At 45.7% G+C, this 27336-nt stretch overlaps 1 protein-coding gene across 5 annotated transcripts in view; it reads right to left on the bottom strand.

The window, feature by feature from the left end:
• Positions 1–13372: 13372 nt before the first annotated feature.
• C9H16orf78 (chromosome 9 C16orf78 homolog) overlaps positions 13373–27336 on the bottom strand; it is a 28222-nt gene continuing 14258 nt past the window's right edge. Inside the window, exons 1-5 of one of the 5 annotated variants that reach the window (XM_053271285.1) lie at positions 21773–22052; positions 20266–20406; positions 15934–16084; positions 15146–15539; positions 13516–13891 (exon numbers count right to left, since the gene is read on the bottom strand). In XM_053271285.1, the coding sequence (XP_053127260.1) occupies positions 13744–13891; positions 15146–15539; positions 15934–16084; positions 20266–20406; positions 21773–21835 (897 nt within the window). In that variant the 5' untranslated portion in view covers positions 21836–22052 and the 3' untranslated portion in view covers positions 13516–13743. The other 4 variants (XM_053271284.1, XM_053271287.1, XM_053271286.1 and 1 more) reach the window with 4 other exon arrangements.

Here is a 27336-nt window from a genome sequence, read left to right as displayed (position 1 = left end):
CTTTCTGCTCAGATTTTGCTGCTTCTCTCTCTCCTTCTGCCCCCACCGCCCCCCGCCCGTTATGCTAAATGACCTTGGTTCAGCATAATTCCTCTCCCACTGTCACCAACTCTGGTCTTTATCTCAAGAAATATTTTTGACGGTGAAATCCAAGTTGTTGTCTGTTTCTGTAGGTGCATGCCCATCGTGGCACATGATCAGGTCAGTATTTTGCCTGTGGACCTCTGTGACAGTATGGCTGTCATGATCAAAGGACATCTTTGGGCTGTTCTCACAACCGGGCATAGGGTAGGAGAAGCCTCTGACCCTAATTTGCGAGGTGTGCATGCTTCCAATTGGGGCCACCATGAGAATTCCTCAAGCAAGGTAGGAAGAGGGGGAAATGATCGTCTGTGAGCTGGGTACGGAGGTGGGAGGCACAGGGGTGCTTTTCCTCCACCCTCACTCTGGAGTTGTGTACAGGTTCTGGGCTCACCGCAGCTGTCTGTCTCCATATCCAGCACATGGATTATTATTTCCCCGTCAGATTATCATTGCCCCTGCTAATTTCCACACATTAGAATTGTTCCTGCTAACTGGGCAAAGAGGCACCTTTTAAAGGTAGAGATTCTCTTTATTTAGCAGGGGGAGAGCAACTGGCCCTATCCACCCCCAGCATAGCATCCCTCCAGGGGCTGTTGCTGGTGTCCATCTTATGTTTCTTTTTTAGATTGTAAGCCCCTTGGGGGCAGGGATCCACCTTATTTACTTATTTGTTATTTCTCTGTGTAAACCACTTTGGAAACTTGGGTTGAAAAGCGGTATATAAATCTTTGTTGTTGTTGCTGTCCTCCTACCTTGACTGTAGAATTCTCACAGTGGCCAATGGAGAGCATGCACGGCTCCCGAATTGGGGTCAGAGGCTTCTCCTAACCTATTCCTGGTCACGAGAACAGCCCTCTTGCATGTTGCACTCATGGAGAAAACCTGGTGTGGAAAACCTGCACAGAAAATATAGATGCCTTATAGCATGGGATAGGTGAGTTGTATGCAAATGATTAAAGGTTTTGTCAAGTCATCGTTCTGCCCTGTTTCCACCTGATTAGCCAATTAAACTGCACGTTAGGATTTTTGTTACAGGTTAAATGGGGAGGCTATCTGTGTAATGAAGACAGTAGCTCTTCTCAACCACATGATAGTGAGCAGGCAATTTGTAATCCTTTTAATGCATTGCAAGCAACCCTTTCCTTGGAGACTACCGTAGATAAAATCCACATTATGAACCCTGTGATGGATTAATCAGCACATCACACCAGGTGTTGAATCAGCATATCGCAAAGATGCAACATCTTGCATATTTGCCATGTCTATAGTTCTAGACTGCTTTATTCCCACTGATTTAAAAGGGACTTGAGCTGTCTGACTGTGTGCAGGATCATGGCCTTAATATATGTTTTTACATACTTCTGTCTAGCATTGCAGATTACCACTTGACTGGTTGAGTACAAGTTGCCTCCGCGGTTTATATTTGCAGTTTATATTCTGGCCATTTAATGAAAAGGAAGAACCCCATTGAACATATTTTTGGGCTCCTCCTTCCATCCTGCCATGGCTAGTCAGGGACCATAACAAAAATTGATTGTGATTCTCTTTCCTGTGGGGGTCGCTTTATGATGACATCATCACCAGCAGCCAGCCTCCTGCTCACCGGCCTAGAATTCTGCTGCATACTGGTTTTGCATAGGATGCTGCAAGGATCCAGGTTAGTGTGGAACACATTGCCTTCTTGGGGATTGTTGTTGGCACCAGAGAGAGACGCCTGATTTGCACATTATGTTCAATGTTTGTACAATCTGTGTACAGTGTACATGTAAGCCCTATTCAGACATTAATAATAATAATAATAATAATAATAATAATAATAATAATCCGACTACAAACAGACAAACATCTGCCACACAATACACCAGATATCACTGTGGTCGAGAAGAAAGAAAAACAAGTCAAAATAATCGACATAGCAATACCAGGGGATAGCAGAATAGAAGAAAAAGAAATAGAAAAAATCACCAAATACAAAGCTCTACAAACTGAAATTGAAAGGCTGTGGGGAAAAAAGACCAAAATAATCCCAGTGGTCATTGGCGCCCTTGGTGCAGTCCCAAAAGACCTTGAAGAGCACCTCAACACCATAGGGGCCACAGAAATCACCATCAGCCAATTACAAAAAGCAGCTTTACTGGGAACAGCCTATATTTTGTGACGATATCTATAATAACCAACAGTATTGATGATAAAATTCAGCTATCCCAGGTCCTTGGGAAGGACTCGATGTCTGGATAAACCAAACCAGTCAATAACACCTGTCTGACTATGTAAACAAGAAATAATTTATTCGATTTCTATACCGCCCTTCCAAAAATGGCTCAGGGCGGTTTACATTATGTTCAATACTCGTACAATGAGTGTACAGTGGACCCAGGTAGAGATCTCAACACAGGTACATTCATTTACATGCTATGTTGAATGCAGGTACAGAAGTACACTTCTGATATGTACCCTTGCCCAATTCTTTACTCGTACAATGAAGTATGAGTGCAGATCTCTACCTGTGTACACAGGTAGAGATCTGCACACAGGTACAGTCATTCACACATTATATTGAACACAGGTACAGCAGTCCATTTTCGATCTGTACCCTGTGTTTGAGGGACCTGTACCCAGGTTCATTTTTAAGATGAACGCAGTAACAGCCATTCACACAAAAACATGTCCAAGTGCACAGACATCTGTACACTTGTGTATTGTAATGTCCGTATAGGAGTACAAATTTGTTGATGCATCTAAGACTATCCACGGGTTATGCTGAACACAGGTAAAGCAGTATCTATCCTGAATTTTAGAGGGCCTGTACTCAGATTCACTTTTAAAATGAACACAAGTACAGTCCTTCACACAAACAATGTATGTGTGCACAGACATCTGATTGCAGGTACAACATCATGTCTGAATAGAGCTAGAGAAAGAGACTGTTCTAGGCTTTGCATTGAACAGTAGGGGATGTCTTGTATTATACTGAAAGGAAATGGACCTCTGACCGTTGAAATCTTTTAGGCTGCCGAAGGCTGGATTAAGAGTGGATGGTGCAGTACATTTAGTCCAGTGGCTCTTGATTGAGGGGCGGGTTGCCTACTAGCCGAAGCGCAAGAGAGACTTTGCCCCTTACACTTATGTGATTATTTCTCTGCCACGTTTCTTGACCTTTTGGTGCTGTGTTTTGGAGCGTGTGGTTGCTAAGCACTTTTGTTGAGCTGCCTCTTTAGTCCCCCCCACCTTCTTTTAAAGAAACGCTCGCTGACAGGTTGGAGGCTATTTGAGAGGCTGGTGTAGCCTTTGAATTTCTCTCATACTTGTGGCTATCTTCATATCTCGGCAGCTGCTCAGCTGCTAAGATCATGACCTGCCTGATGCTGTGGTGCCCCTTAGCCTTTTCTCCTTTGACCTGTTGTTCTCCACGTATCCTTGGAGTCCTGCATGCAAAATACACACCATGCAGTCAGACGCCTCCGCATAAGGCTGTTGGCTGTGCCTTTTCTCTTCACTTGACCTCGGAACTCTCTCTCTCTCTCTCTCTCTCTCTCTCTCTCTCTCTCTCTCTCTCTCTCTCTCTCTCTCTCTCTCACACACACACACACACACACACACACACACACACACACAGCCTTCCCCCAAGAACATGTGCATTGTATTCCTCTTTTCCAAAATAGAAGGGTATGCTGTGTTTGAATATTACCCTCTGGATTGTATTGGCTACTGACCTGTGTGTGGAAACGAAGGTAAGGTGGATCTGGTTTCGACAGCACTAGGATATAAAAAGGCCTGTGCCTATGTATGCAAAGAAAGCTTATTATGAGTACAAGGAAGGGCCCACAACAAAATGTTGCAGTATATTCTTGGTGTGCGTGAGCCTGAGCATGATGAAAGTTTTAGGCACCTTTCACCCTCAGCAGCAGAAGTATTCTTCAAGATGAGAAATTCCCCACTCTTTTTGTTCAAGGTCTAGTTCCGACCCGACCCCCCCCGACCCCCCCCCCCACACCTCACGACAGAGTTCCATTAGCTCGGTCCACCTGCTTGTCTGTTAGCTACATTCTGGACTCATGGACATTCCATCCCATTGACTAACATGGGAGCAGTTGAAGGGGTCCTCTTAGGGTTTTTGTTGTTGTTGTTCCTAATTTTTTTTTAACATCAGTGTATCTATGGATTACCCTGAGCCTGCCTAAACCTCCCACTTGCCTGCAGGCATTCCAGTGATACATCCATAAGAATCATAATATTTCCAGCTCTTTCGGAAATAGATATATAATGCTATTGAAGATGTATTCGTTTTCATATAGTAATAATAGTAATGCCAGGGTTGGGTTTAAGGTGAGATGACTCAGGATGCTGAGACTGGTGTGGGGGTGGGGCACTGGGCATTTAAGTTATCCTTGAAGCTTAAAAAATCTATAAAATAAAGGAAACAAATTTGGGTTGGGTTTTTTTTTGGCTTATATTTATGATATTTGTAGCCTGCCCTTCCTTCAAGGAGTTCGGGGTGGTATATATGGCTCTTCTTGACACTTATTTACTTACTTAGAGCATTTATATATCACCTAAAATCCGTGTCCCTGGGCAGTTTACACAATCTAATTTTATCTGTTTATCCTCACAACAACCTTGTGAGGTAGGTTAGGCTGAGAGAGAGAGAGAGTGATTGGCCCAAGGACACCCAGAGAAGTTTGTGGCTGAGCCAGGGATTTGAACCCAGGTCTCCCTAGTCTTAGTCCAACCACTACACCACATATAGATCCATGCATACAAGTCTTTTATATGCCAGGTATAAATCATGCTTGCAGTTTGTGCATTAAAGTCATGGAAGGGGTGACATGTAATGAAAATTCATGGAGTCAAAAGTTGAACAACTAAAGGGGGCCTTCAAGAGAGTCCTTATCTGGGGGGCAGTTTTGTCTGCCCGCCCTGACTGAAACAGATTCAGAGAGAGCTAGGCAAAGTGGCCCAGTCCTTTCAGCTGAAACCAGAGAGCAGATAATCACACTGAAAGATGCTTGTAACAAATAGCTCCCAAAGACTCAAACAAGTGTGTAATCTTGTGATATCTAAAACCACTTGCTCCTTGATAAAGACAGCCCCCAGACAAGTTGCTGAAAGCAGCTCAAATATTTGTTCAGTCTCAGTTCCATCCCACCCCCTATCCTGCTTGTAATGTGAAGAATTTTGCGTTGCCTGCACTCACGCGTTTGAACATTAACAGCCTTAATAATTCCCCTAACTGTCTAATTAGACTAATAATAAAGCCTTAATTACATATCCAGTTAATCTTCGAGTTTGTTCACTTGGACGCTTTTAATTGATCACTCAGAAATGGTGTCATATCTTTCAGGTTTTAAACCCATTTTTTTTACTTTTGCTCACAGAATCATCCATTTTGAGTTTGTTATTATAATGTTTGTAATCCTAAGTGCTTGAGAGTTGGCTAGATAGCTAAAAAACCAAGATGAAGAACAGTTGAGCAAACAAGCCACACACAGGTATTAACACCTTTAAGCTGAGCCACCAGGGCTCATTTATTTATAATTTACATGTTCAGACAATTGTATCCCACCTTTCCATTTCAAATCAACACCCAAGGTACCCGTCCTGCAGACAGAGTACCTAAGGTCTGAAAAGTCGGATGGCATGGCGTAGCATGTCAGCACCATGGAGAGCTCTGCAGAACAAGTTGCTCTGACAGCAGTTGGAGAAAGTCTGAACTCTTAAATACCTCTGTGCTCAGGATACTGCCTCAGGTTCTGTCTCCATGCCCAGAGAGTGGAACCCTTAAAGCACCAATCTTTGTTGCTATTTTGTGGCAAATGTATGGCTTATTTTCATGAACTGTTCTGGATTTTTTTTTTTTTTTTTTAAATGAAGGGCAGAATATTCATTCATTCATTCATTCATTCATTCGATTTCTATACCGCCTTTGGAAAAATGGCTCAGGGCGGTTTACACAGAAAAATAATAAATCAATAAGATGGCTCCCTGTCCCCAAAGGGCTCACAATCTAAAAAGAAACACAAGATAAGACACCAGCAACAGTCACTGGAGGTACTGTGCTAGGGGTGGATAGGGCCAGTTACTCTCCCCCTGCTAAATAAAAGAGAATCATCATGTTAAAAGGTGCCTCTTTGCCAAGTTAGCAGGGGTTATATATGTCTTCAAAAACAAATTGGCAGACAAATGAAAGTCCAGCCCTGTGATTTCAGAGGCTTTGTACTGTCCACAACATTCACGGTAACTCCAGACAGCAGGCAGTTCTGCAGTTTTCCACCCAAAGGTGAAACTTTTCTGTATTCTATCCTAGTAGTTCCCACAAAATGACTGTTTAAGACTCTGGAACCTGGGAGCCCTTGGGTTTTGTATGATTCAGTAATATGCCACCTAAGCCATTTTGAAACAGATACTTGGATAGCCATGAGTCTTTTTTTTAAAAAAGGAAATGTATAAATTGGCTCATTGCACAGATCTCCTTCCTCCCCCCGCCCCACGCTCTCTTTTGAGAAGTAAAAACCTAATTGCCTTATGGACATTTGGAAAATGAAGGTGCTTCTCCTGGGAAGTTTTGCACTGAACCAAAAGATAACTGACTTAGCTGCTGATTAAAAAGAAAGAAAAAGAAAAGCAGAGTTAACCTCTGAATGCTTGCAGGATTTTCTTCGTGTTTGGAGTTGCTTTTAATTGCTAATTTGTACGTTTCCTATGTTCCTAGACCATTTGTCTATCTATCTCAGTATTGTCTACACAGACTGGCAGTGGCTTCTCCAAGCATTTGTTCACCCAGGCTTTTAATTAGATATTGTTTTAATTGTGTTTTAATAGTTTTAACATTTTAAATTTTAAATTTTGAAATGTTTTAATCTTTTTATTGGTTGTGTTTACCGTTTTGTTGTAAACTGCCCAGAGCACTTACGTTTTGGGCAGTATAAATGTGTTTAAATAAATAAATTAAATTAAAGAAAGAAAGAATTTCCCCGTAATGGCTATATCTTTAAGCAGGCTTGTGCACCCTAGGGAAGTCCGTTACATATGTTTTTTTAAAAGGGAACATTCACAGGGTTGGCCTGTAGAAAAAAAGACAGTGCTTGCTTGCTTAAGAAGAGAAAAACGGCGAGAGAGGAGAATTTCGGTGAATTAGTGTTGCTCATTATTCGTCCCATGTCTCTTTTAGTGGCTTACATTTCCTGCATTTCCCTGGAATATTGTATTTTTTTAAAAGCGGGAGCTGTGCTCCCCAGACCTCAGTGGTGGCCACTCTGATTGGATGCCACCCCCGGCATCTCTGGTAGCATCAAGGCAGCAGAAGCTGGGAAGAACACAGAGGCACTGTGCCAAAGAATGTGTGCTGAATGTGGCCCTTAAATATATTTTTGAAGAGTTATTTTGTTTTGTTTTAAAGACACTTCTGTTCTCTCTAGCAGCTTATTTAAGAAAAGGCGGGGGGTGGGAGAGGCTGAAATTGTGCAGTATTTTATCAATATGAAAATATGAGGCTGCTTTATACTGTGTAAGACCATGGGGCCAAATAGTCTAATACTGGCCAAATTCAGACGTAATAGGAAACGTCACCCTTCACCTCCGGTTTCCTTTGCCACACATCCAAATTCGGCAAACTGGAATTGAAGGCAAAAAGGGACCTGTGGTTTCCCTCACCAAACTCCACTCTGAACCTTCAGTCAGAGTGGAGTTCCACCTCCCTTAACTCCAGTTCTGCGGTGCCAGCATTACATCCGAACACTGGCACTGCAGTTTGGGCCCATTCTTTGGCACAGTGCCTCTGTGTTCTTCCCAGCTTCTGCTAAATGGCCAAGGAGGTGCCTTTCAAAGTGGAGATTCAATTTAAATTTAGAAGGGAGAGAGCAGCGGGCCCTGTTGAACCCGAGCACAGCATCTTGCCCAGGGGCTGTTGCTGGTATCTACTTGGCATTTCCGTTTACATTGTGAGCCCTTTGGGGACAATGAACCATCTTATTATTATTATTCTTTTTCTGTGTAAACCGCTTTGCAGACTTTTGTTAAAAAGCAGTATATAAATAATATTGGTAGTAATAGCAGTAGTTCTTGTAACAGTAGTAGTCGATGCCAAAGACTGAGCCTGCGATATAAGAACATAAGAACAGCCCTGCTGGATCAGGCCCAATGCCCATCTAATCCAGCATTCTGTTTTGCACAGTGGCCCACCAGATGCCGCTGGAAGCCATAGGCAGGAGTTGAGGGCATGCCCTCCCTCCTGCTGTTGCTCCCCTGCAACTGGTACTCAGAGGCATCCTGCCTTTGAGGCTGGAGGTGGCCTATAGCCTTCCGACTAGTAGCCGTTGATAGACCTCTCCTCCATGATAGACCTCTCCTCCAAACCCCTCTTAAAGCTATCCAGGTTGTTGGCGGTCACCACGTCTTGTGGCAGAGAATTCCACAAGTGGATTATGCATTGTGTGAAAAAGTCCTTCCGTTGGTTGGTCCTAAACCTTGTGGCCATCAGTTTCATGGGACACTCTACATGCGCTGCCCACTGAGTTGCCTAGTTTTACGAGGCACTTCCAGGTTGGGCTGGGAAAGTCTGAAACCCTGGGGAGCTGCTGCCATTCAGAGTAGGCAATGCCACACCAGATGCACCAGCGCTCTGACTCAGCAGAAGGCAGTTTATCCATAAGAGTAAATCCGCTAGTAGAGGCCATTTCAATCTCTGCATGATGCAAGAGATGTGTGCTCTTGCCCTAAGACATGTGCTTTCAACTGCACTCATTTCTCAGCACAGAATTATATTCAATATATATATTTCTATAAAGCGCATTTTCTGGTGCCTTCAAGCTTTGAAAGCTCCAGGGGAGCTTATCAGGCCTGGATCCCGCAGAGACTAATCTGGATACAACATCAAAAGACACCTTTTGCTTCCCCGCCCTCTACACCCAAATCAGCTCAGACTCTGGACCACTTGAGACACGTGGTCTGTACCACTGTCTCTCCCCATCAATAGTTTCCTACACATATGATGATCCAAAGGGCATTTTCTCTGAAGGTGATTGACCCGTCAATTGATTCAATCTCAAGCAAGATGCCAGCTTCTTAATAGAATCTGAACACTCTGCAAGGAGAATATCATATTTAAAAATGTAAACTTGACTGTATCTACTGGAATGGACATGAGGACTCTCAGCTAAGAAACTCAGTGCTTTATTTCTAAAAAGAAAAGAGTCTGATAAAATACTAGCACAGAATGTCCTATAAGATGATCTGCACAACTCCCAAGTTCTCTGCAATTGTTATTTACATTTGCGGGGACGGGGGGAGAGTAGGAGACTTTCCCTGATCCTAAATCCTAAGTTGGCAAAGAGGTACCTTTTAACGTGGTGGTTCTCTTTATTTAGCAGGGGGAGAGTAACTGGCCTTCTCCACCCCCAGCACAGCACCCCTCCAGTGACTCTTGCCGGTGTCTAACATGTTTCTTTTGAGAATGAGAGCCCTTTGGAGACAGGGATCCATCGTATTAATTAATTAATTAATTAATTAATTAATTAATTAATTCTCTGTGTGAACTGCCCTGAGCCATTTTTGGAAGGGCGGTGTAGAAATTGAATAAATCATCATCATCATCATCATCATCATCATCATCATCACCACAGGGTATGTATCCCAGCATTCAGTACCTGACTTCTGCAGTCAAGTGCCAAATACAGGGATGTCTGTACGGGGGCATAGCAATGGAGCACGTCAGCTTGGGGGCATGGCTAGCTGGCACACTCCCATTTGCCTCTCTCAGGCATGTGCTATTCACAGACGGACAGTATCTAGCTACCATATTTTCCTGAAGATTTTTCCCCCAAGTTCTTTGCTATCAGAAACTGGGGCTTCGTCTTAAATTCAGAGTCCTTTTCCTTTTGGATTAATACGGGTATAATCTGTATTTAACTTCTATATTTTAAGATCTTCTTAAATTCAAAGTCATCTTATATTTGGGTAAATGCAGTATATTGATAACTGTGATACTAAAAAAGAGGTAAAGTGTGCCGTCGAGTCGGTGTCAACTCCTGGCGCCCACAGAGCCCTGTGGTTGTCTTTGGTAGAGTACAGGAGGGGTTGACCATTGCCATCTCCCGAGCAGTATGCCTTGCAGCATCTTCCTATGTCGCTGCTGCCCGATAGAGGCGTTTCCCATAGTCTGGGGAACATACCAACGAGGATTCGAACTGGCACCCTCTGGCTTGCTAATCAAGTCATTTCCCTGCTGCACCATTAGGTGCAGAATCTGAAATCCATTTATCAGGGAGGAAGCCCCTTGAGCACAGTAGGAGTTCCTCCTGAGTAAACAGGCTTCAGGTGATGCTGGAAGTCATTCTGGACATGACACATTCGTATGTCTCCCAGCAACCTACGATGGAACCTGCTAACTGAGCATTTCCCAAACAGTGTGACATGGCCTACTGCACCATGCTGACTTGTCCCATAATGCACTGGGGAAGATCTGCCCCTCATGGTGCATAAGGGAGTGAGTCCGTTTAAGAAGCAGGGAAGTTTACTCCCTGCTTTGGGGGCTGGTTTGCTGCCTTATGCCTCAGGAGGGGTGTGCCCTGCCTAGGCCATTATGGGGCCAGTCATCTCTGGGAGGGAGATGAGAGAAGGCTACTAATAAGAATAAAGATCATATAAGACTAAAGAGGAGGAGGGAAGTAAAAATGAATGAATGAATAAATAAACATTGTGTGGCAGCTTTGCCACTGGGGGGATAATGGTATGTGTGCTGGGGTGCTGTGCCCCAATTGGTGTAGTGGTTAGAGTGCTGGACTAGGACCAGGGAGACCTGAGTTCAAATCCCCATTCAGCCATGAGACTAGCTGGGTGACTGGGCCAGTCACTTCTCTGTCAGCCTAACCTACTTCACAGGGTTGTTGTGAGGAGAAACTTCAGTATGTAGTACACCGCTCTGGGCTCCTTGGAGGAAGAGAGGAATATAAAATGTTAACAATAATAATAGTAATAATAATAATTTTACTTTTTAATGTCAGTGTACCTCAGAATTAAGAAGGTTGGGAAACACTGTTTTAATACACAGTTTTTGAGATTGATAAAGATCTTCAGAAATCCGTCAGTTGCCACATGGGTGGTTTGTAAAATGCAAACCCTGAGAGGGGAAAAGTGGAAAAGAAATTTGAAGGATGCTAATATGGTATATTAGGGAATCATGGGTATAATAGACGGTGTGCGTGAAATATATATCTGGAACAGGCCGTTTTAGCTATTACTGAGCGCCATCTGGTGGGAATATGCAAGAACAACCAATATTTAGGCCCATAGTACAGGAATGTGTTGATTTCAGTGCGGTTACAGCTTAGTTTCGTGGAGTTTGGCATTGTCAGAGTGTGTGTGATGGATGAATGGTCCAAGAGCAGTAGGTGAAAATATGGTAGTGATGATCAATCAATAATCATCCTTGGATAAGCATGACTGGTATAAAATGATGCTTTATGTCCACATTTCAAATGTTCCGGTAGAAACTGACTTGGAAGTAATTATACATACAGTATAAGGATTGCTGCAAAGCTGTGCAGTTGATTGGAAAAAGACGTTTACTCTGCTGATATCAGACTGTCCCACAGGTCAATAGACAGAGGGCCAAGTGTTGAACAGGAGAGATGCTGGTCCAGAGAGGCTGATGCACCAGCAGCTTCAAGGCAGTAATGGAGGCTTTAATAGACCCCTTTCCAAGGCTGACTAAATTCGTCCTTGAACAGGATAGGGCGTGGGAGGAAGCCCTGCTAATAGAGCAAAGAGGCACCTTTTAAAGTGGTGATTCCCTTATATTTAGCAGGGGGAGCACAACTATCCCTGTACAACCCCAGCACAGCATCCCTCCACTGGCTGTTGCTGGTGTCTACCTTAAATTTCCTTTTAGATTCCAGGCTACCTTAGAGAGCGCCTTCTTCTGTATGATCCCCATCGCACATTGAGGTCATCTAGAGAGGTCCGTCTCCAGGCCTTCTCTGCAGCTGCTCCTGGGCTGTGGAGTGCACGCCCGGCAGGCTTCCGCACTTTAGGCTCGCTGTCGGCTTTTAAGAGAGCCCTACAATCTTACTTGTTTGGCCTGGACTTCCAAGGTTCTGAAATTGCTTTTAAGTATTTTAATTGATTTCAAATGGTTTTGAATTGTTTTAAAATAGTTTTTATATTGTTTTAAGCAGTGTGTTTTAAATGGTGTTTGTTTTTATGTCTAAACTTCTTGTGTTTTTAAACTTCTTGTGCCAGAGCATTGGATGAGATGGACTAGAAACGTAATAGACAAACAAACAAACAAACAGATAGATTGCAAGCCTTTGGGGGGCAAGGAACCATTTTGTGTGTGTGTGTGTGTGATTTGTCTATGTAAACCACTTTGAGCACTTTTGTTGAAAAGTAGCATATAAATATTTGTCGTCGTCGTAATAGAAAATACATATTAGAAAACACTGTACATTCATTTATTGTGGTCCATAGACCAGAATGCACATGGAAAAATGAAGCATAGCAGGTCATAAACCTTGAACTAATAATTTATGATGGGCACAAAAGTATGAAAGGAAGCATTATTTAAAAGAACGGCTGTTGTTTCACCAGGCGGGAGGCAAGGTCTCGTTTCATCACAACACATTTAAACACCTACTATGACAAGATTCTGAACACTTGGAAATTCTTCACTGTTTTCTTTCAGGGTATGTGGACAGAACATTGTGCTTGTTCACCTTGATCTCCATAGGAGTAGAAAACATTGAGGTATTTTTTATTGCTGGAAAAAGAGCAGAATTAATACTCTTGCTTGTCTAAGGGATGGTAATGAAAATCTATTCATTCAGCCACACACAACTTTCTTTGCTGAATGTGTTTCTCTTATGACTACACCGATTTCATGGTTGTATCTACGAGAAGAACCTCGTGGGATGCGTCTATGTAAACCAGCCGTAGTCTTTGACTTTCAGCATGTAAATATGCTGCATAAATTGGCACAATGCCATTGCAGACTTGGGTATCTGTGGCATTGGATAGGTTGGAAGAGAAAGGCTGCATTTACACATAATGTGGAGCTGCAGGTCCAATGGACCCATGGTTCTGCACCTCTCTCCCTACTCTTTTGTCTCCCTGCAGAACCCCCTCCGGCACTTCACACTGATTGTGTGAAGTGCCTCCTAGTCTCAAAGGAATATTCCACACAGAATTCCAGAATCCCACACAGGAGTCTTTCTGAGTCTGACCTGACGATAACCTGCCAGTTTTTGAACCCAGGACCTTCTGCACACAAAGCAGATGCTCTTCCATTGAGCTATGCTCCACCCTGTACAGAGGACTTGGTGGACCTCTGGTCCAATCCATTTTTATATGGATATAATAAATATTATCATTTTATGTTGATAGCATTTCAAGGCAACCTGAGCAAATGCACCATATCATCTGACAATTTAGACATTTCTGCTCAGAAACGGCTCGTTCCCCATTTTCTGTAATGACCACTACCAAAGAGCATTTCAACACACAGTTTTACTCACAGCAAGTACAAGATTCATTATATCATTGCATTGCAATCCTTCTGTGAAGTCACTCTAGGAGTGATCAACTCTTCCAAGCAGAGGTGCACCCGATGGGTTGTTTTCTAAACAATGTGTCATCCAAAGGCAGCTGAATTGGGATGACACACATCATCTAAGTTGTCTTGCTGGGGGAGGAGGAGAGAATAGTGCTAGCATCAATGTCCGATTCTTTCATATGGGGATGTAAGTCTATGTAAATGCCGGATTCCTTACATAGCTCCAGCAAGGTGCTGATATTGCTCTGGGACAAACGGAGATACCTGGGCAAAGGAGAGAAGAGGGTGAAATGTTAAAGGACAGCAAGTACCCCCCTGGAACAGACCAAAGTACCCTCCTAGAACAGACCATTTGTTTGCCCATATGAACTTTCCAGGGCTCTCCGCTCTCCATCTCAGGCTCTGCTGGTGGCCATGCCATTGACTGAGAGCTGATTGGCAGGGACCAGGGACAGGGCCCTTTTTCGGTTTGGCCCTCAACTCTGGAATGCCCTCCTGCATGAACTTTGCCACCATTCCTCCCATAGCACCATTCCTCCCAAACACACACACACACACGCTTCAAGACTTATCTTTTCAGAGAGGCTGTCAGAATTTTGCTTGTCCTAGTAGCTTTCTAATTTGCAAATTTGCTTTTAATTAGATCCAGCTTTCCCTGAGTTTTATTCACTTTATATTTTGGTCTGTTCTTGTGGGACACCCTAAGCATATTGCACTGGAGGGCTATAAATATTCTAAGTAAGTAAATAATCTAGATCAGTGGTTCCCAACCTGTGGTCTTCCAGATGTTACTGGACTACAATTCCCATAATCCCCAGCCACAATAAATTGTAGCTGGGACTAGCCTGGTCTCATGATAGCAAGCATGAATTGTCCCCTTTGCTAAGCAGGGTCTGCCTTGCTTGCATCTGAACGGGAGACATGTGAGCAAAGTAAGATCTTCTCCCTTAGGGGATGGGGCCACTCTGGGAAGAGCACCTGCCTGCTTACATGCAGAATGTTCCGAGTTCTCTCCCTAGCATCTCCAAGGTAGGGCTGAGAGAAAGTCCTGCCTGTAACCTTGGAGAAGCTGCTGCCAGTCTGTGTAGGCAATACTGAGCTAGGTAGACCAAGGGACTGACTTGGTAGAAGGCAGCTTCCTCTGTTCCTAACATCTGGAGGACCCCTGGCTGGGAGCCCCTGACCTAGTCCAGCATCCTGCTTCCCACAATGGCTAACATGATGCTTCCAGAAAACCTAGAGGAAGGGTGGTGGCAGTGGATGGCGGTGTAACCCCCATGTTGGTGGGGGTCTGGCAATTGCTGCTCCTCCACACCTAGACTACCTCACCCTGCCTCACGGAAGGGTCGCCACTAAGGAGTGATTCCTGGCAGCCCCTGTGCCCACTTTGCTATTTCCCCAGGGCTTGTTGGGAAAGACAGTGGAGTTGCTGTGGAATACCAGGCTCCAAATAACATCTGAGCAGGCCCACGGACTCACCCCTCACCCCCACCCTGCTGCTCTTGTGTTTTCTCCCACCTGCAGCTCAGAATTTCTTCCGGTTTGATCTGAGGCAGTGGCTCCAGTGACCTCAGCTTATCCTCCTCCTTCGCCTTTTCGATCATGCCCTTGAGTTTTTTCTGCAGCGTGGGGAACCCGGAGACTGGGCTGTGGAGCTGGAGCTTGGAGAGCGAGAGCCTTTCTATTTTTGTCGACAGCCTTTGCAAGGAAGGGAAGAGAGCCACAGCTTCTTGGAGGGAGGTCGTGTTATCCAAGCTGGGCTGCCGGGAGTGGCTGCCCTTCCGTGAGTCCCGGTTTGGTGGGAACACATTGTAGCTGCTGTTTCTGGAACTGTTGGCATTTGGGCCTGCTAGAGTATGCAAGGGCATGTCAGTTCGGCTGAAGGGCGTGAGGTCCTTAGAGTGTTTCCGGTCTGAAAAAGATCAAGTGTGAGGCTCGGAGAAACGGAGTCATGAACCACTACCAGGGTGGATGTGGAGAGTTTGGGAGATGAGGCAGTGGAGAGGCCCCAGGACTCTTTGGAGCTATGGCTGCAACCAAGTCCCAAAGATACACCATTGCCCTCATTGTCTGAGTCTGATGACTCCTTTGAGCCTCAACCCTTGCAGTGTGAGTAAAAAGCAAAGTAGGAGGCAGGGAGCATGATCATCTGCTATGCCTCGGATAGGATGATTTCTCATCCTACCCAGCTGGGTACAGATTCTGGGTAGGGCATGTTCTGAGTAGGACATCTTTGGATCCAAACCTATATCTCTAAGAGAAACCCGGAAAAGTGGCTGAAGTCTTGTGAATGCAACATTTCCTACCATCATTTGGTCTTTTTGTCGGTAGCCGCAGGAAGCTCACGAAGTTGGACAAATGGTCCCCAAACTGGCTCCACGGGATCTCGAGAGACTCTTTCCCAGAGACTGGCCGTGTGTCTGTGTCTTGACTCGACTCAGGATAACTGGATAATGGCTTGGAAAAAGAAGACTTCATGTACTTTTTAAATTTGTCTACATTGTTGACTTACTTAGCATTGTGTCCAACTTTTCAAACATCAAGGTGGCAGGCAATATTTTGACGTCCAATGTTGAGCTGCTTAAACTCCTGACTGCAGGTGAGAGATACAATTTTTGAATGCTTCCCTGCATTAAAAACTCCCTGCAAACAGAAAAACCAGCAGAGGGCTGGACCAGTAGCTTTCTCTCTAATGTGCTAGTTTCCTGCTTTCAAAGAGGCTTTTATTTTTTTAAACGTGGAGAAGCATTTAAACTGGTATTCCCCAGCTGCAATCTACAGCCCATTCTGTTGCCTCAACATTGTACTTCTGAGTTCCATTTCCATCTCATCTCATTCCACTGCATAAGTAGACTAGGCTTCACCCTTACCCACGCCATGACAGAGCAAAGGGTTCTTTTCACATTCTTTCCCCCAGAACATAGAGCAGGGCTGCACAACCCTGCCCCACCAGCTGTTGTTGGACTACTGATCCCATCATCCCTAGCTGCCGTGGCCAATAGTCAGGGATAATGGGAATTAGTCCAGCATCTGCTAGATGGCCAAAGTCGTGCAGATCTGATGTAGAGCACTTACTCATTCTCATGACCGTGGATCTTGATTTCCCTCAAATGGGGGATGGGGCAGACTATTGAGGGGTTGAGACAAAGTTGGAAGACCCTACAATCAAGACCTCTTACCACCAGGACACCCGCTCTACACACACACACACACACACCAAGGGTGTGCACAAAACCTGGTTTCTCAGCTCAGTTTGAATCCAGACCACATTCGAACCATACCAGGAAGGCTCAGTTTTTGGTTCAAGCTCGAAATGGTTTGGAACCGGCTCGAAGCCCTTCTGGCAAAGGGGAATCTGGTGAGGATTCCCCTTTACTGGTAAAGAGGCAGGGGTTCCCTAAGTGTGGATGGCAGTAAAAAGAAATATTCATGAGTCACAGCTGTAGCAGCTGTGGGAGTGGTGGCAGAAGCTTCCCTGACCCCTGCTGGCCACCCAGTTTGGGCCCCAAACAGGCCTCTGTGCAGTTGTAGAGGCCATGTTTTTTACCTTCGTGCATGTGCATGGGTCATTTGTGTCACCACATGGTGATGCAAATGGCCCATGTGCATGTGTGCAGGAAAACAAAATGGCCTCCACACCTGTGCAGAGGTTTGAGCCTAAACCAGCCAGGAGACTCTAGGGAAGGCCAGTGGGGGTCAGGGCAACTTCCGCCGCCGCCACCCTGCCCCCAGCTGCCACAGCTGCAACTTCTGAGTACTTATTTTTATTGCCACCCATGCTTAGGGAAGTCCCCCCGCCCCTTTACTGGTAAAGGGAAATCCTTGCCAGATTCCCCTTTGCTGGTAGGGCTTCGAGCCGGTTCCAAACCATTTCGAGCTTGAACCAAAAACTGAGCCTTCCTGGTATGGTTCGAACTGGCCGGCCTAGTTCAGCTGAACCTCAAACTGAACTGGGTCTGGTTTGGTTTGTTGTCGAGCCTTCAAACAGAACCAGTTCTAAGTCGAGCCGGCTTGATTTCGAGCCAGTTCATATATCCCTAACATACACGCCAGGAGAAGCAGGGAACCTGAGCCAGCACCTTCACCACGACCTGAGGACATAGCCCTTGCCTTCACCTTCCAGTTTGGAGGAGTCCCCTGAAGACCTGCCAGCTGTACTATAGGTTCTCCAATGTCACTGAAGCCAGTGCTTAGAAAATGGGGCAAGGCCCCTTTAAGCAACAGTCTTCCCTAAGGAAGGGGCTGGGCCAATTCACCAAGCCTCGGCAGTAGCCATAAAAACCAGCAGTCTGTTTCAAGAAGCTGCTGGAACAGCATTCCTCCTATGTTATAACACCCGGCTCTTGTGGGTTTCTGCTTGGAGCTAGCCATGGTCCTGAATCCTTTCCCCTTAGAGCTGTCCAAGGTCTGCATCCCTCCAAGATCCCTTCCTTGGCAGAGAACCTGACTTGGCCTAGAAGTGGATACTGAACTCCCCAAATCTCAAGATGGACTTTATCTATGGAGAACCTTTGGCCCAGCCCTAAGCTCAATGGATCTTCCCTGTTCACAGACAGTATACCTCTGATGACCAGATGCTGGCTGTCATGGCTGCCTGTCAGCTTCTACAGGCATTTGGCTGGCAGCTTCTGTTGGAAACAGAATGCCGGACTGGATGGCCCTTTGATTGCATTCAACAAGGCGATCCTTGTGTTCTTATGAAGTGTAACAGATGCATGATCCTTATTATTATGCATTTTAAATTGAGTAGTATTAGGCACTTGAAAAACACCAAGTTGCTGGCACACTTTTCCCTTTTCATTGGCAGCTGGTGGATAAACACACTCCTTTTTAAAAGGAGAGCTTCCTTCCTTTTTTCGTTCACAAGGGAAAGTGAGAGACAGATGGCAAATACAGACAAATGTTTCCCTAGAGATGCTGATTTGCTACTTAAGGAAAATATGATCCAAAGGACTTGAGAACCAGTGGTGAGCCCTTTCTCCGTGTTGAATGAAGAGGATGAAAGGATGGTAGAAATTTGGGCTGATGGCATTTTCTTAACGGTTGTGTGTGTGTTTGTAGAAGGCGAGGAACATTTGGACTGTGTTCAAGGAATCCGTTTATTTTAATTGGTGCATTTTAATGACATGCTATGTCCTAACACTGCTTCAAGAGAAAGTTGCGAGAGGTGATACCTAACTTTGAAGACGGAGAATGAGCCTGTTCTTTATCTCTGCTTGTTTTCAAGATTTGAAGTACACTGGGTGGTTAACAAGCTTGTGCCCAGTTTTTACGCAATGGTTTCCTATGTTAGGTGAGATAAATATGCAGGACGCCATGGGTTCAATCCCAGAGAAGGTGTCAGGGAACCAACGAAGGAGCGAGTGAGGTGGAAGGAAGGGGCAACGAACTTGCCCTGCCTGATTGGGCACTGCCTCCCCTCCTGAGCCCCTTGGGAGGCCACCAAACTCTCTCTCCAGCGGTGAAAGACTGCAGCTGGCCCTGTGGTGAGCGAGAGATTATGCCGAGGTGAGACGCCGTAATCTCGTGAGAAGCCAAGCAACTCTTGCAAGATTTTGAGCCGAAGTCTTGCAAGACATGGCGGTCTTGTGAGACAGGCCCCATGTGATGGGACTATATAAAGCAGACCAGGCCCATGATGAGGGGCCAGTCTAGGACAAGAGCTGCCAGAGGCAAGAGCCCAGTGAGTCCTCAAGGGGGCTAAGAAGGCGGCATATTGAGCAACCCATCTGTGACGTTTACAGGCTGATCGGCCTGACAGTTGAGGGCTTGTTTGCCTGGGCTCATGCTCTGAGGCCCAGGGTCCTCCGTAGCCTATAGCCCCGCCATGTGGGAGTGCCACAGAGGGCTGGGACAGACTTCTGCCTGAAACCATGGAAAGCTGCTGCCAGTCAGTGTAGACAATAGCTGAGCTCAATTAAGCTAATCAGACACTTGGCTGGAACACTACATGGGCACATCCAGGGGCACATACAGTGGAGAATGATAATTAAGGGACCAAGCCAAAGTGGAGAGCCAAGTTTTTCGCAGTGAGTGTCCATCGCTTCCTTAGCTATGCAGGGTTCACTCCAGTTTGCATTTGTTTGGGTGACTACATGTGAGCACTGCCTTCTGCAAGATACTCCCCTTAGGGGATGGGGCCATAGCTCAATGGTAGAGCATCTGCTTGCATATGCAAAGTTCTGGGTTCAATCCTTGGCATCTCCGGGCAAGGCTGGGAAAGCCTTCTGCTGAAATCTTGTAGATTCTCTGGCAGTCAGTGTAGATATTACTGGGCTAGGTAGACCAATGGTCTGATTCACCAGAAAGCAGCTGCCCCGTGATTTCTAATAGCAAAGAATTTGGCGGCGGTCGGAGGGCAGTCTTTAATGCAAGTAAATATATAAATAAATACAAATTAATAATAATAAATAATAGCTAGTGGCTGCCATTTTTTCTACCTAAAGTGTTCTAGAATGATGCTTGTGATGATGTACTGTTGCTGTGTGGGGACCTCTGGGTCCTCCCACTTTCATGGCTTGTGAACGGTGCCATGGAATTGTGGGGCCATTTTGGTTTTTAATGTTTGACCTTGATTTTTTTTTAATATACCAAATATTTTTATGTTGCCAGCCCGCCTTGCTCAAATGATTCATTACCTTGCATAATGATTTATATGACCCTGAAGGTGAAACCTGGGCGTGTTTCTTGAGCCACTTCTTCACTTTTCTTTCCTCTTGCTTGAGTAAGTTATCGTTCATTGTCTTCATTGAATCAAGGGATCGCCTAATCTTCTTTAGCTGAAAAGAGAATGAGATTATGGCTATCAGGCTGTGGTGGTTGTTATTTTATTTACAAAAGAAACAAATCTAAGCGTATACACACACACACAAAAGGGCTTGCATTTTGCAAGACCATGGGGCCATTCACATGACCAGGTGGGCAGAGGTGCGGGGTGGGGAAGGCTGGTCTAACTCACCTCCCCCACCCCCAGATGATTGCTGGAATGTTGCTGGGCGTGTGTGCTCCCAGATGTTTCACGCTTCGCGGTGCAGCATGGAGCTCTGGAGGCCTGGACAACGTGTCCCAATCTCCGGATATCCCTCAATGCACCACACAATGTGCGGTGCATTGGGCGATTCCCCCAGGAAGTGGGCGCTGTAGGTTGGGCATTTGTTCACCCAGGCTTTTAATTAGACCTACAGTTTTTCACATTGTGTTCCATTTTAAATTATTTCAACATTGTAATGTTTTAATTTTGTTTTAATTTGTATTTTATTGTCAATTGCCCAGAGGCATTAAGTTTTGGGTGGTATATAAATATGTTAAATGCATGGAGGCGGTTTGCTGGCCATGCAAATGGCCTCCGCCAGCAGAGTGGTGAGCCGATCCGCTGCCGCCGCAGGTGCTGGGTGGCGCGCCACTGCTGGTCAGAGCTTTCAGGTGCCGTGGTACGGGAGGTAAGCACCTACTAATTTATGCTTAATGGTGCCTTCCACCCACCTGCCCCCGGTGGTGCCCACACCAGCTGCCACTGCATTAAGGGTGGCAGAGTGGAAGGCGGATAGAGCTGGCTTATTAGACACAATCGACCAGGATGTTAAGGACGCAGGAACATAGGAAACTTCCTAATACTGAGTCAATAATACCTGTATAGTCCACATTGACTGGCAGTGGTTCTCCAAGGCTTCAGGCAGGAGTCTCTCCCAGCCCTACCTGGAGAAGCTGCCAGGCATGGAACCTGGGACCTTCCGCATGCAAAGCAGATGTTCTACCATTGAGTCACAGCCCCGGCCCCAGCAAGAAGAATCCTGCCTTATCAGACCAAGGCTCCATCTAGTCCAGCCTCCTGGTTCCAATAGTGGCCAGTCAGATGCCTCCGGGCAGCCCACAAGTCATGAGAACTGAGCAGAGGGTTGGATCAGAAGACCCCCAAGGCCCCTTCCATCTCCAAGATTCTTTGAAGACAATTGCCATATCAGGCAATCGGCCAGTTTTGTGACCCTCTCCAGTAGGTGCTCTTTAGCACCTGCATTTCTCCTTTCCATTGCCATTGGTTCTGCCCCTTTCTCTGGAGCCGTTGGTGGATGTTCACCACCCCAGACATGGCTGCCTGCAGAATTTTAGATTTGAGCTGAAGCAGCCCAGGCAAGAACAGACTTTTACCTTTAACTGACTGGTGACTAAAGACACATCCATATAAATTGCTTTGATGCTTTGATGCTCCATACCTGAAATGCCTCCCTATCATTGGAAACCCTTAACGCTTTTGCCCTTTTGCTATCTAGCCAATCCATACTCCCTGATGACTTCCAGTTGTCAGCCATAATTATGATTTGTAACAAGGAAGGACACCAGTTATGGGGACCTGCCACCATAAAGATATCCTAACAGTAGGCAGATAAGGCCTTCATTGTTCACCCAACACCCCTCTTGCAATGCTAAATCCACTAGCCCACCTTGGAGAAGATGAAGCAACCATCAATGAACTGTGATGTAACAATTTGTGTTCTTACAAGACTCCTGGGAGTGTTGTCTTGGCAACCCACCTGCAAACAGTCAAGCCACTGTGATATCATAAATCAATGCTTAGCTGGAAGGGAAAGATAGCTCTAATTTTTAGACAGTTACATCTCTAGACAAAGGTCAACTTTGGCCCTCCTGAAGATGTTGGCCTACAACTCCCATAGTCCCTGGCTATTGGCCACTGTGGCTGGGGATTATGGGTGTTGTCCCACAACAGCTGGGGGGCCAAAGTTGAGCAGGCCTGGTCTAGACGGTCAGTGGTTCCCAGCCTGTGGCCCTCCAGATCTTGATGAACTACAACTCCCATCATCACCAGCCACAATAACTGGTAGCTGGGGATGATGGGATTTATAGTGCAGCAATATCCGGAGGACTGCAGGTTGGGGACCACTGATCTAGGCTCATCCATTTGGATTTGGACCTTTATGGTAGGTAGAGGTTTGTAACACTGTGAATGGAGTGGATTTTCTCTCCACCTCTTAAAATGCTAGGTCACCTAATGAAATTGACAGGCGATAGATTCAGGAATAGACAAAAGGAAGTACTTCTTCATGCACTGCACAATTAACTTACAGAATTTACTGCCGAAGATGTGGCGATTGCCACAAACTTAGATGGCCTTTAAAATGGATAAGACACATTGTTGGAGGACATTAGTGGCCAAGAGGGTAAAATGAAGGTTTAATGACTGTAATTGGTGTTTTATGATTAACGTATTGATTGACCAGTTGTAAATCAGTTAAAATAAGGACAGCGGTTGAGCAAAGATTTAAGGCAGCATTGAAACTGGGTAGTAGAAGATATGGGCATTTCTAGGCTGAAGGTAGTCAGCTATGGTTGGAAAACCCATTCTGGGTCCCATGATGTATCAGCAAGTGAAGACTTGTACTAGAATTATCTATATCCATCTAGGATAACAGGCTGATATACACAAAAAGAAAAAGAGAAAAGAAAGGAAAAAGATAATAGAAAGCAGGCCAGGGGGCGGGGGATGTTCTGGTCTTCTTCAACTATACAGCGGAGATTTAAGTAGGCCCAAGGAGTCAATGGTAGGGTTCTAGATGTCCCATTCCTTTTTTCCACAATGAACATAGGAAGCTGCTGCACAGTGAGTCAGACTATTGGTCCATCTTGCCAGAACAGTTTATTCTGACTTGTACAGTCTGAATGGGGTATTAGGCAGAGATCTTTCCTCTTTCCCCGGCCTCCTTGCCCATCCAGGTGCCTACCTCCACACCCTCACCTCCACTTTGTTGCTTGATACTTTGGCTGTAGAGGAAGGGAGAGAGATATCTCTTCTCCTCCTGTCTCCCAACACCTGGCCTTCTGGCAAGGACGGTTTCCCCAGCACTACTAATCTGTAGCTCTGGGAAATTAACGTTCCCCAGTGCTCTGGCTATAGCCATGATGCCAGATATCAGAAAGGAGAGAGGGGGTAAAAATTTCTCTCCCTCCTGCCATAATGCTGATGCTACTGGAAAGACAAGCAAAATGTGGTGTGTGGGTGTGGGGGAGGCTTGAAGGGAAGGAGGGGGGGCAGACAAAACAGGTAGCTGAGTCAGGGGTGGGAAGGGGGCTCACTAGAGGGGTAGGGGAGCAGTGTTCCCTATTAACAGGCACCCCAGATGTTGATTTTGACTTCCATCATCCCCAGCTGCAGTGGTCATTGGCTGGGGGTTATGGGAGTTATAATCGACATCATCGGGGAATCCCTTTTACAGGGAACACTGCTGGGGAGGGACCAGACCCCATTGCACCCCCAATGACTCATCAGGGGCATGAAATAATTCACATTTAGCTCAAAATCGGACACAGAACAGGCAGAGCTCTTTTCTAAGTGCTTTGGAAAACAATTCCGTTTCCTGAGCCTAATTCTAAACAGGACGAGGAGAGCTTGCCCATAAACAATGTCATTTAACCCAGCTGGAACCCCTTGCTCTGGAGTGGAGCTCACACACACACACACACACACACACACACACACACACACACACACACACACACACACTGGAAGCAGGTAAACAGTGCCTCTGGATGAGGCCACGGCAAGCAACTTCTTGACCTTGCTGTGTAGCCCAGTCAGGCCTGTCATTTTACCTGTCAGTTCTGAGCGTCAAGAAAAAGTCACTCAGTCCAACAAACCCCCAAAGGATTTGTTCTTTTTGTGTCATTCTATTGAAACGCTTGGATCACACGTGTGAGTGGTGAAGTCAAGGTGCTTTGGGAGGCTCCGTTTTCTTCGCAGACGGCAGGTTTTGAACAGGGAGGGATGTTTCCATTTTCAGAGTGGCGTTAAATTAAACCAATAAATCTTTGGAAATAGTTGAAAAACCATTTCCCCATAAACATTTCTCAGAAGGGAGGATGGACGTGAAGCATTTTCTCTCTCTCTCTCAAAAGAAATTTAGATCTACTAATCTAGGACTCCAAGGGGTTTTAGACATCTTAATAGGTTGATGGAGCAAGGTAGCTTGGAGAGATTCATGTCCACTGGAACAGGAGCCATCAGTATTATTAGGGCCTTGTTAGAAATACTGGACAGAAAAACTAACTAATGGCTGAAAATTAAAGACATTAGATGGAAGGTCTAATAGAAGGTGCTGGCTTTTTCCCCCTTAAAGGATTATATGAGTGGCCAGATACCAGTCCTAGGAGACCGGATGACATAAATTTGTTACTAAATGAGGGTGCTATCCACTTTGTGCCAGATGCTGGGATGGTCAACACCCAGATGCATCTGGTCTATTGATTTGTTGATTGTCAGATTTGTACATGTCTTTCATTACGATAATCCCAGGGTGGTTTATAGCACCTTTAAAACAATGCAAATAGATTTATAACACTTAGAACAATATAAATATTAAATTTCAATATTAAAAGTAGTAGCCATCTATCAAAATCAAAAACATAGACACAGTGAAACACCCCAATATCATTAGTTTTTGCCTGGCAACTGAGATCTTCAAATGAGGCTCTTTTCAAGGTCTGCTCACCAGTGCTCTCAGTAACAGGGATTCACAGGTGTTATTGACTACAACTCCCGTAATCCCTGGCCAAAAGCCATTGCAGCGGGGGATGCTGGGAGTTGTAGTCAGCAACATCTGGGAATCCCTGTCACAGGGCACATTGCCACTCAGCCAGGGGTGGCCCCTACATGAGGCAAAGTGAGGCGAGAGGACCTGATGGGAGAGAAAGAGAGAAAATGGCATGGCCACTCCCCCGTTTGGCCAGCAGTATTGATTGGAAGGGAAGAAGAGGGGTGGGAGAAGCAGGTTCCAATGCCTGGACTGGAGAGCTACTTCTGATAAGCCCAGGAGGAACTCCCAAGGCACCCAATGCCTGCCCCTGCAAGCACATCATGAAACCTTGTGAGAATTTCCCACCCATCCCCTAAAACCTGCAACTGAATGATTTGTGATGCCTCAGGGTAGGCCACGGTTCTTTGTCCTGCAGTTCCCCCGCTTGACGTCCAAGACTCACTTTAGGGGAGGGGATGTTAATGCCGCCTCTTCCCCCTTCTCCTTCTGTGGTCAAACACTGTCCTCACAGACTCATGGGGCAGCCATGCTCCAGGCAGCCCTCATCCTTGGCCGGCTTCTTCTCAAAGAAGCCTCCATACGCATCACATCCCCTGACCCCTTTGGAAGGCAGGGCCACCGCCTGGCCACTGCCTCCTGAGGGAGAACCCAGTCATATTGCCCTGCTGGTTCCCTAACCCCTCCCCACTAAGGCTGGGCTACTGCCAGGTCGGCCACTGAGGCCGGTGCATGTCTATCCATGTCATCCGTCAGGGACGGTAGGGCATGCGCGGCAAATTGCAGGACGGGTTCAGTCGCCCCCTCCCTCTCTCACACAGCAGCTCTACACACAATATATTACAGTAGTCTAATCTGGAGGCTACCGGGACATGCATAACCGTGGCCAGGTTATCTCTGCCTCAGAGGGGCATTGCAGTTAGTGCCTGTTACGGCATGGAACTCAGGCTCATGTGGCCAGTTCCTAGGATAAATAGCATCCTGGATGAGGGGCACTTTCAGCAACACCCCACCCCATCGTTAGTTTTATCAGTGTTGCCAAATTGTGAAGCTTGTGCGAGTTTGACTTGTTGCCTCCTTCAGGCAGGAGCCTTATACAACTGCCTGGCTCACCCATCCCTGAGGCCAGCCCTTCATGAGGTACACTGCGTGAGAAGAAGAACATATTACGGTGGTATTCTGCCTCGAGACCAAGGCTGGATGCACAGCTTTGGCCCTCTAGCCGTTTTTGGACTATAATTCCTATCATTTCCAGCCACAGTGGCCAGTTAGCAGGGATCGCGGGAGTTGTAGTCCTAGTTCTGTAGGAGGGCTGAAGTTGTGTAGTCCTGCTCTGGGCCTAACACTGTGGTGAAGAGGATTGTGGGAGGACCCCCCCCCTTTGGCAATGGGCCTCCTGCAGAGAGAAGCAGCCCACCTCACACTTTGAGAACCCAAACCAGAGAGGATGGCTGTGCGTGAGAATCAACCTTCCTCCTCTTTCATTTCCGGCATGCTTTTCCTCACTGCAGGAAAGGGTCTGTGTCTGCAAACACACCAAGATTCACAGCTACCATTTTCACACACAATTACTTCAGTATCACTCCCGGGTGGCCATTTTAGGCACGTTACTGACAATTTCCTTTCATGATCACAAATAAAAATACTTGGGCCCCTTAATACATTTTACTTTTAATTAATTAGAGTGCTTGGGTGAGTGATGGGCGCAGCTGTGTGCAGAGGAGCCTAAACAGAGGGAGGAAACTGGATGCAGGATCTACGTAGTAGGAATTGCAACCTCACATTTCTTCAGGAATCTCTCACAAAGGCCCTGGAAGCAACTCATCCACAGGGCTGCATGCTACAGAGCAAAAGGGAGATTTCACTGACTTGGTATAAGAATCTTGTTCAATGGGCCTGGTGTTATATTTAGCATGTTAAAATTCTTGTAGCATATGACATTCTATACTGGCCTTCCTGAGCTGTAAAGAGCTTCACCCTTCTTCTACTTCTTCTTCTTCTTCTTCTTCTTCTTCGTATTTTAAAAAACTAATTGTTTTCCATTTTTTCATTTAAAACACACAAAACAATAATAGAAACAATGGCTCACATTAAACTTGCAAACAAAATATAAACAAATTTTAAAACACACAAAACAATAATAGAAATAATGGCTCACATTAATCTTGC

The sequence above is a fragment of the Hemicordylus capensis genome, chromosome 9, assembly GCF_027244095.1.
Source record: "Hemicordylus capensis ecotype Gifberg chromosome 9, rHemCap1.1.pri, whole genome shotgun sequence".
Taxonomy (NCBI): domain Eukaryota; kingdom Metazoa; phylum Chordata; class Lepidosauria; order Squamata; family Cordylidae; genus Hemicordylus; species Hemicordylus capensis.
This window is presented reverse-complemented; position numbering and strand designations above follow the sequence as displayed.